Source organism: Camelina sativa, chromosome 11 (assembly GCF_000633955.1).
Source record: "Camelina sativa cultivar DH55 chromosome 11, Cs, whole genome shotgun sequence".
Lineage (NCBI taxonomy): Eukaryota > Viridiplantae > Streptophyta > Magnoliopsida > Brassicales > Brassicaceae > Camelina > Camelina sativa.
In genome coordinates this window covers 5222053-5232291 of record NC_025695.1, presented here as the reverse complement: position 1 = coordinate 5232291, position 10239 = coordinate 5222053, and the positions used below count along the sequence as shown (strand labels likewise).

The 10239-nt window shown below is 39.9% G+C and overlaps 4 protein-coding genes across 4 annotated transcripts; 1 reads left to right on the top strand and 3 right to left on the bottom strand.

The window, feature by feature from the left end:
• On the bottom strand, window positions 436-2226 carry LOC104721744 (50S ribosomal protein L21, mitochondrial). The gene is made up of 5 exons (XM_010439802.2): window positions 1701-2226; window positions 1534-1614; window positions 1295-1396; window positions 922-996; window positions 436-823 (listed from the first exon to the last, which is right to left on the bottom strand). Exons 1-5 carry the CDS (start codon window positions 2148-2150, stop codon window positions 704-706), a joined length of 828 nt encoding a protein of 275 aa, XP_010438104.1. The 5' UTR covers window positions 2151-2226; the 3' UTR covers window positions 436-703.
• Window positions 2386-4766, bottom strand: LOC104721742 (probable WRKY transcription factor 32). The gene is made up of 5 exons (XM_010439801.2): window positions 4389-4766; window positions 4239-4285; window positions 3195-3844; window positions 2923-3081; window positions 2386-2824 (listed from the first exon to the last, which is right to left on the bottom strand). Exons 1-5 carry the CDS (start codon window positions 4603-4605, stop codon window positions 2470-2472), a joined length of 1428 nt encoding a protein of 475 aa, XP_010438103.1. The 5' UTR covers window positions 4606-4766; the 3' UTR covers window positions 2386-2469.
• Window positions 5455-7382, top strand: LOC104721741 (BTB/POZ domain-containing protein At4g30940-like). The gene has a single exon (XM_010439800.2). It carries the CDS (start codon window positions 5757-5759, stop codon window positions 7113-7115), a length of 1359 nt encoding a protein of 452 aa, XP_010438102.1. The 5' UTR covers window positions 5455-5756; the 3' UTR covers window positions 7116-7382.
• Window positions 7786-10233, bottom strand: LOC104727652 (omega-6 fatty acid desaturase, chloroplastic). The gene is made up of 9 exons (XM_010446740.2): window positions 10157-10233; window positions 9594-9835; window positions 9362-9505; window positions 9136-9287; window positions 8932-9054; window positions 8652-8829; window positions 8440-8558; window positions 8241-8355; window positions 7786-8121 (listed from the first exon to the last, which is right to left on the bottom strand). The coding sequence occupies exons 2-9, from the start codon at window positions 9765-9767 to the stop codon at window positions 7957-7959; spliced, it is 1170 nt and encodes a 389-aa protein (XP_010445042.2). The 5' UTR covers window positions 9768-9835; window positions 10157-10233; the 3' UTR covers window positions 7786-7956.

The following is a 10239-nucleotide window of genomic DNA, read 5'->3' as shown; positions in this document are numbered from 1 at the left end:
ACGAGGTTGTTGATCATCCTTCGTTGGATTCAGTTGTCTCGTGGAGCAAAAGCAACCGTAGTTTCATCATATGGAATCAGAGAGAGTTCATTATGATAGATAATTTGGTTTATGGATCTCATTTACTGTGTTTGTCACTTGTCTTACTATTAACAGCTGTATACAATTTTTTTATTCACATACTAGTGGCGTCTATCATGAAATGAAACCAACAACAGTCACAGTGGAACAAATCGAGATTTTGAATGTAATGTGACTTTAGTTACAATTATTACCCAATTTACCACCTAGTTTTCTAGCTGTGACTGAGATTGGCATATGATATCAAGCAAATTAAAGATAAGAGAGAGATGCCCGTGAACACAAAAAAAACAAAAAATAAAAAAAACATAATACCTCAGGAACATACTACAAATCATATGAGAATACAAGGAGTGAAGGAGAGAGATGTTTCCGCAAATATTTTATTTCAAAAAAAAGAAGCAACAAAGAGCTCCCAAAAGCCTTGAGCCAGTTTAAATACAAATGAAGAGCAAAATCAAACATAGAAACAAGATAGTGAAAGGCAATCACGTTTCATATCCTAACTACCAAGTAGGCCTTTTCATACTTTCAACGACTTTAGCGAACAGCAAGTGATAGATGAACTTACTTCAAATGTATCGGCACCAGCTAAGCAAAAAAAGAAGCAACATTTTTATCTCTAAGCAACTAGCTCAGCGTTTGATTGTTCTGTAACTGCTTCCTTAGACGGCTTATGGACAATCTTTGGTTCTGGTTTCTCAATTCCTTGTATATCGGTTATTCTCAACTTCGTCAATTCCTGGTCATAAGTGTTGAATGGTCAAAAAACAACTAGAAGAAGAAGGCAATGATAAAACAAACACAATGTCTAAACAAGAACGCTACAACAAAGTATACCTGTCGATGTCCTCTTGTTCTCCTATAATTCTTTCTTCGTTTCTTCTTAAAAATGAGCACTTTTTCATCCAATGCCTGCGTCACTCGTCAAGGAACAACTAGTTAAGTACAGAAAAAGAAACCAGAATGCTGGTATATGAGTAAATCCTTCTACATTCCACGCCCATTTCATATCAAGACATTCAGATGATGTGGAGATAGATGAACACTAATCTACTAACTTGTTGTCCATATATATATTCTGCAGGAATTTCATACTCTTATAAGCAGATGGTTCGATTTAGTTTTATCTCAGTCCTCGGATTTCCTAATTTCTCTTAAGAACAGCCTCACTAGTATTAGAAAACATCAGGAAAGTGAATGAGACACTTACATGCTCTTCAACTACAGCATGAACAGTCGCATCTGGCAAGATAGGCCTACCAATAATCGTCTGGCCTGCCGAGCCCAATAGAAGAACCTTGGTCAGTTCCAACTGCAAAGGAACATAAAGAGATAAGCTTTAGCAACAATTGCAAATGCTCTTCTTTCTTATGAGGAGGTACAGTAAAGTCTTGCACTTTGGAGAGACGAATATCAAAGATTCATGAAGAAGAGCAGAAGCTAGTATACCTTATCATTTATGTCACAGAATTTCAATTTCTCGGTGAATATGGAGTCCCCGTTGCTTACTTTAAACTGATGCGAACCGATCTAGAGGAGATCAATAAACATTAAACATCAGTGAGTGAGAGTGTGAAATGGAACTAAACAATTTATTGAGAAAGCAGAGACGAAACCTGAACAATGGCAAACACAGGTTCATACGGTTTGAAGAGTCTCTCAGAAGGTTTGAGAGGACCCATCACTTTGTAACCTATCTCAGCCGCCTCTTCCACTTTCTCAGCCGGTGAATATTCCCTTTCTACTTCTTCCATCTCCGCCGAATCCTCAAAGTCCTGGTCCTCATCATCATCATCATCATCATCATCATCCTCTCCTTCACTGCTTTCTTCACCACCATCAGTATCTTTTGTGTTCGAAGAGAAACAACGACCTTGGGAGCGATATCGAAGACTGTACCATAGCAAATCCCTAGTGAGAGATTGATTCGGGATTACGGTCCCATGAGAAATGCTGGTCTCGGACGGCTTGATCCCAGAAAATGAAGAGAACGATCGCGTCTGGTTGATGGAGAAAACCGCCGTAGAGCGGCGGCTCAGCTCACGAAAACATCGAAGGCTCGCCATCGGAGAAGCACGAACAGACTAGGGTTTACACAGAGTGAGAGAAAGGGTTTTTGCCCTCTTTTAGTCCACGTTTTGATGTTTCAGAAGACCCTCTAGACGAATCAGAGTCACATCTACCAAAATTAGCGCTTTATTATCAAAAGATCATATCATTTACACAGAGACATGTCAACGTGTTTTAGTTGGTAATCATCGAACAATATTTCAACCAAACCACTACTAATAATTATTGATATCGTCATGGTAACTTTATTATTTATATATAACAAAAACTAGGAGGCGAAAATTGAGTCGATGAACTCTCTAAAATTACATAGAATCAGCATTGCTTGATTTCGAAACCAATGCTTAACAAAGTCCGAGCTGATTCCATCACTTTCTCCCCACCAACAACATCCAATGCTTCACTGCTTTGCTTTTTCTCACTTTCTCGTCCCACCGAGCACTGGCTTGAAGTGGGGATGTTTACCTGATCGTCTGTCCTGGTTCTCATTGACGTTGGAGCGGCTGCAGCCACGAGCATTGAGCTAGGAGGACCGTGGCGTTTCTTTGGCACCGGCATGTCATGGTTGTGTACTCCTTTGTATGTGATTATTACAGCTGTTGTGTTCTCTACTGCTGTCTCAATGTGTTTACGAACAGGACATCCCGCAGAAGTACATCGGTAGTAGTTCCTGAATGTTTGGAACATAGCAGCACAGATCAATCATCACTGAGTATTGAACAAAAAAAACTCATCCATGAACAAAGAAATGGGTAATGCGTTTTAGACCTTGGATGAGGATTTCCTTTCACCATTTTCTGTCCGTATTTACGCCATCTGTATCCATCACCGCAGATTCCAACATCACCAGCTGCGTGTACTACGAATTTATTTTTCTTGCCAGGTTTGGAGACAGAATCTGAACTTTGTGAGTTCTCTTTTTTCACTCTGAAACACACCCAAAAAAAAAAGACTATTAATTTCATCTTTCAAAGTGAATAGTATTTCATCTTTCAAAGTGAAGAATAGGCAAAGAAATCCAAAAATTCAAACAAACTTGCCTTCGTTTTGCCTCTGGCTCGTCCACAGCTTCGTTCCCACAATGTCTCTTCCGTTCAACGAATGTTTGCGGCTCACAGATGTTTTCTCTAGTAGAAGCAGCCGGATCTGAACCGTTAGGGACTATTGTTGGCTCTTTTACTACTGCATTATTCTCTGAAATAGGCCGGATAGCTGATGCAACTCTAATTTCTCTAGGGGCGAAGCTATTCTTCCTGGGAGGTTCATGACTATGCAAACCTTTGTTAACAATCTCTACCACTTTGCCTGAATCATTGGAGCATTCAATTTTTTTAGCAAAACATTCAGAATACGTACACCTGTAGTAGCTCCGTGAGCCTTTGGGACTCTTAACCTGCTTCTGTCCATATTTTCTCCAATTGTAACCATCACGAGCAGGTGTCCTCGGAACGGGAGAAACCGACAATCTATTAACCACCGGAGAATCAGATCTCTGCTCTTGTTTAGTTGGAATTGAAACCGGTGATAAACCTTGTGCAGCTGAGGCCGGATCCGAAGAAAGAGATGGCTTCACCGTTAATGAATCTGACGATGCAGTCAGACAAGGAGATGTTTCTACCTCACGGTCTTCTTCTACTTCATCAACCGGAACAATGGCACTCACTACAATTTCTTTGACGGTATCCATCTCCTGGCAATGTGATACAAACAAAAAAAAACAGTCATATGTCATGCCTTAACAAAAGTGAATTTTGTGCTCAAAATATCCTAATAATTAGACACAATTAAGTTGTAAGTTGTAACGGATCAAACTGATACAGATTATTACTCCTGTACACATATACATAAGGATAGATTGATCTTGGCCAGATATTAAACCATCAAAATTACTCCTTTTCCTATGTAATTGTAAAAAAAAATCACTACACGAGTAACAAATAGCACACTGAAAAGTGAAGTTGTGATTACATAATATCAAGTAATATGATTTCCAGCACAGTCGATGTCGATAAGAGAATCTAATTTCTTAGCGTTAAAAAAAAGGATGAAACTTTACAGTAAGAAGAGTCACCCAGCAAACTCACCTTAACATCTTCACCATTTGGTTCCACAGAAGAATTTTCAAGAACACCTGATAAACACAAAACACCATTTCCGTCAAAATTAAAAACCCTTCGAATTAAAATATTAAAATAAAACAGAGAACTATTCGCGAAACAAAAATAAACCGTTACCTTCAACCTGATCCTTGTCTAGGGTTTCCTGCACAGGCTCATCATGTAAATCGTACATATCCTCACCAATAGTCGCAAGTGATTCGTCGTCGTCTCTGAGTTGACTCATTCCGTTATCAAGCTCCTTCTCCGGAGCCACTTTCTCGCTCTTCTCTGTATTATTGGCCGTGCTATTCTCCGCCGCGTAGAAGACCTCAGGGATACCAGAGTCTTCCATGGAAGATTCTATTGTTCTCCTATTAATTTCTTTCTCTCGTGGGGTTTGTCGGAGAGAGTAAAAAAAAGAGACGAACAAATTCTCTCTAGGCAAACAAAAAGGTAGCCGCTTTCCGACCGACTGATCTCTCTGCAAGCAAACGCTGCGTTTTGGTCTTAAAAGCAAAAGAAAAAAAAATATACCAAAAAAAAAGAAAGAGAGAGAGAAAAGGGCATTAATGTCATTCAGTCTTTGTTTGACTGGAGATGATGAGATAGTATCTTTGTGTAACAAACTCCGTTTATTCCTCCGTTAATCACCCCCCTTCATCACGTTAAATCATTGACGTATTCCGTTTATGTTACTTTTGGTCAAAATATTAGATTCTCTCTATGAGACTATGAGGGATGTTGTTTTGTTTTAGCATGCGATGATAATATGATATGGTGTGTGCTTAATGACACTATGAGAATATTATATCTCTGAGTCAATGTTAAACTAATGTTCTGTTTGTGTACTTGTGTTGTTGATTCGCAGGTCTTAGCTATCATGACTGTGTGGCTTCTGCCAAAAAGAATTTTTAAAAATTGTACGGGTCCGTTCAGTAAAATAAAGTACAACGTTCACAAAGGAAACCAACTGTCAGTATGTAAGAAAAGTGTGAGTTTGTTTCGCCTTCTTCCAAAGAGTGTGTCCTGAAACTGGAAGACGAGTATATATCATGTGATTGATAATCAGTTAAATTTCTTCGGGACTTATATGACCCAACTAATGGGCCAAATATAGAGATGGGCTTGGGGAACGTTCTCACGGACCTCGGTAAACGAAATATCTCGAGCGTTGGATAAACGACAATATCTAAAACCATCGGACGGTTCTGATGTGATGCAATTTCCACAGTTCTCAATTCTCTCACCATGTTCTAACGGAAAATAAAATGTCCGAGAAAGATACAAAGATCGTTTTGATTGATTCATATAGTCAGATTTCATCTTCTTATCTTTTCCCAAAATTCGATTTCTTGGAGTCCGATCGAATTTTCAAACATCTCAATCCTTTAGTTTTGGAACGTTCTCATGTCTTCCTTTTGTCTTCTGTTTTCAACCGGATAATTTGATTCTTACTGATTCCTCCAGCTTCCTCGGGATTTATAAATCATAAGCTCTTAATCAATGGGTTTATCAAAGGATAGGATCAGATTCAACGTTGGTGGCAGAATCTTCGAAACGACGTCAACGACGCTCGCCAACGCTGGTCGCGGTTCTTTCTTCGGAGCATTGTTCGACGAAAATTGGAATCTTTCACAACAACCCAATGATGATGAGGAAGGAGAAGAAGAAAAAGACGATATTTTCATCGATCGGAACCCAGATTGCTTCGCTGTTCTTCTCGACCTTCTCCGAACCGGAGACTTAAACATCCCACCTAATATCTCAGAGCGTCTACTTCACAAAGAAGCAATGTTCTACGGCTTAATCGACCACTTGCGGACCGCAAAGTGGGGACCTTTCGACGGAAATAGGCTCCATCTCTCTCGTTCCGTCACAGGCATAGCTCCGGGAGATGGTACGGCGATTAGAGCTGGTCCAGATGGAGGATGCTGCGTTGCTCATGGGAGTGTCGTCCATGTGTTTGATTGGATGCTTGAGGAGCATCCTACGATTAATCTTGATTACCAGAGAGTGAACGATGTGGGTTGGGTTGATTCTGGTAACATTGTACTCTCTGCTTGTGAGAGATTAGGAAGAGGAGATGGAGGAATGGGTTTGTTTAGCTCTTCTTCTGGAGACCTGAGGTATAAGTTTCAGGTGAGTCATGATAATCAGGTTAAGAGTTATAGTGCTGGAGCTTTGAGTTTTAGTCCTGATTCTAAGATTTTTACGAGCTGTAAAGGACGGAGTAATGAGTATGGGATTGGAGTTTGGGATCAGATTACTGGAAAGCAAGTTGATTTCTTTTACGAGAGTCCTGGTTGGTCTTTAGGAGATGCTGATAAGCTGCAATGGTTGAATGGTAAGAACTGTCTTCTTGTAGCAACTTTGTTTCCAAGGAAAGATAATTGTTACATTAGCTTGTTGGATTTCCGGGACAAGAACATGGTCTGGTCTTGGTCTGATATCGGGTCTCCTGCGATGGTAGATGAGAAGAGAGTGAGAGACGCTATAGCGATGGAAGAGAGCAATTCTATATGTGTGGTGAATGAGTTTGAGGATTTAGGGTTTATTGATCTGAGGATGGATGGAGGAGGGAGTAGTGTGAGGTGGAGTTCTAGGAGCAGGTTGATGAAGAGCAAAATGCCTGATGAGCCATGTTACCCTAAACTCGCTTTGCACGAAGGCCAGCTCTTCTCGTCCATGAATGATTCGATCTCTGTGTTCTGTGGATCAGACTGGGTTTTGACTTCTAGGTTAAAAAGAAGCTACGGTGGCTCCATCTGTGATTTCTCCATTGGTGGGGATCGGTTGTTTGCGTTGCACAGTGAGGAGAATGTGTTTGATGTGTGGGAGACTCTGCCTCCTCCGATCATCTGATTTCACATTTTGACAATCTTGCTCTATGTTTGGTCTGTTTCTGCTACATTCGGTTTGCTTCTTGTGTTAATGTTTTAGGATTCTTAGAAAACTATAGAATGAGAGAATAGAGGAAATAGCAGTAGTCAAGAGAATATAAACATAGGGAAGAACATGATTCATAATTTTGTTAAAATTGATATTGATACGAATTTTAGTTTCCAGTTTCAGGTTGTGTTCTGTATTATCCGTACATGACCCCTTTCTCAATATAAGAAATCAATCTCTTATGAACTTTAGCTTTAGCTGCTTTCATGGTGGTGTAAACTGTGGCCACAGTCTCAGATATCTAGGGTTTTGGGATTCGCTCCCTTGGTTTGGACATCTGAGTGTCTTTTGTTGGACAGTATATGATTCTGTCTTTCCACTTTCCGTAAAGATGTCACAGAGGAATAGCTTTACCTTTCTTTTCTCTTCTCACTTTTGCTTTGGCTTTATCCCATTACTTTCCCGGAAGTATTACTAACACAACAGTATTTTTCGCTACCATAAAGTAGATAGTGTTTATCTCGTCAAAGATTCTCATGTACTAAGTTTAACATCGCATTTCAGTACATTGCAATTATATATAAAAACTGTTCAATCTCCAATCCTATAGCTAAGATTAAAGAAACAGATAAAAGAATTGCAATTGATGGATCATTTGAACATTTCTCTCTTCTGATAAGGTTGTAAAGAAGATAACAGTATAAAGCGTTGGTGAAATGCTAGAGAAGCTTATCACTTGAAAAGCTTACATACAACATCGGCGACTGCAAAAAGATATTGAGATTTCAAAAGACCAGTTCAAGGCTATGGCCTATCAAGCTGTGTAGTTAGGCATTGCTTTCTTGAGGAAGGTTATTGGCTGAGATTCTTCAGGGGCTAACCGGTCAAAAGGAATGTAGTTCTCCTCTTTGTCATAGACATGACACACAGTCATTATCGTCTTCATCAAGCGCCAGTTCCATGTAGCCATATTTGTATACTGCAAACCCAACCACGCAAGAAAAAAATCATGAATCTTTTAGTGTCTTACAACTTCCCAAGGGAACACTTTTTCTGTAAGGATCATATTACTGTCACAACAAATTTAATGGTTATTACCTTTCCCCAGTTCTCTTGTATTGAGTCATGAGCTGCACGGAGATTGTAACTCGGTATTCTTGGGCTAATATGATGGGGGATGTGAACGTTAATATCATGGCAGAGTATTTCAATCCTGTCACAACACAGAAACATTACATATGAAACCAAACAAGAGCTCTCAGATAAATTAAACATTTGAGCAGGTCGGATGCATTACCAACTAGGGTAATCACAATGAACAGTTCCATTTAGCTGAGCCTGAGCCGCGTTCCATTCATCCGCAGGCTTGAAAGGAATGTGTGGAGCCGTATGATGAACCATTGTGAATGTGCTCATCTGTAGAGAAGCAATAATGCGTAACCATCTTAACTTCTGATGCTATATCGATACAAGAGGGAACAGAGAAAAGCGTAAGAGAGAAGTATTTACCCAGAAGTGATAGCCCAACCACGGCATCAACCAGAATTTTACCCATCCCAATAAACCGACTTTGTATATGATCAGAGGCCACCCAACGGCCATGAAGGCGAAAACACAAGCCAAACTTATCTTCACCCTATTCACCTCACTTGCTCTGAACTTTTTTAGATTAAAGTGCCAGTTCACCCTATTAGAACGCTCATTCTAGTTGAGTAAACAGGTATATATAGAGAGAGAAAAAAAAAGACATTGAACAAATTGATCACGGTGTAAAGGTTAATCTATATACCAATGAGCTATGGACAACCAAGGTCTGATTGGGCCATATCCAAAGATGATTGCCTTACGCAGCGTGGGTGATGAATCGAACTCCTCTGGTGGAACTGGCTGCCAAGCTGTGTCATGGACTAACCTATAGAAAGCAAAGCGGAACCATGAATTCATATCTCTCGTTTTTATTGTTAATATCTCTAACAGCCTAAGTAAGACTTACATATTTGTTTTGGCGTGATGACGGTCGTGCTTAAACCGCCATGGCTCATACGGGTAGACAAGTGGTAGGAAGGCTAGAGTGCCCACAATGTCTTCCACCAATTTGTTCTTTGAAAATGATTTATGTGCACAATCATGACCTATCACAAAGAACTAAGAAAGACAAATCCAGTTAGAGAACAGTAACAAGCCGAAACAGAGAAGAGAGACAGTGCAGGAGAGCTTACCCCCGTAATTGCAGTTCCTGTCCATGCCCAAGCCAATGGCAGCAGATACCATGGCGATTTTGCAATCATGAAGAGCCCCAAAGTGTAGGAAGTCACAGATATCAACACAGACTTCCAAGCTTTCATATCATCAATCTCAAACACCTAAAGAGAATTGTATACCAAAGAACAAGTAAGAAGAGAAAGTTCCCATGGAAACACACACACACAAGGCTTGTTGAAAAAGCTATACCTCTTTGGGAAGTGTATCCATGATATCTTTTAAGGTGACATTATCAGGAAGGTCTTCTCCAATTTGTCGGAATCCATAGCTTTCTGCTAATTGTTCCCTGTCTTCTGCACTGTCAGCTGAAGGCGGTGCGACTGGAACAGCCACAGCTTTTATACATCCAATCCTCCTTTTCATAGGAACCACACATCTTCTTCCTCGAAGTGTACTTCCTTTTAACAAAAGATCGATAGGCCTCACAGAAACTGTATGAATACACCAATACAATCATAATAGAATTATTAACTCACTACATTAGCCCTCTGCAGTGATATAAGCAAGCCCACAAAAACTAACAGCATCTATCATTATTGCAATCCAAAGAACACAAGCAAACCCATATAGCAAAGACAACAACTTTGAAGAGGAAAAAACATATGTAACCCCAAATTCACTTCTTTTTCCCCACATTACTGATTCCTTCAATTGAAACTCTATAAGCATACACAAGTTAACTCGAAGCTTCCAAAACCATAACCTGTAGAGAAAATAACAAGAGGGGGTTTTTTAAGGAGAAAGAAGAGTACCAGGAGAAACACGAGCAGAAGAAGCAATCTTAGGAACCCTAGGAAGACATTGTTGTGGTCCCTGAGAAAACCAATAGACAAAA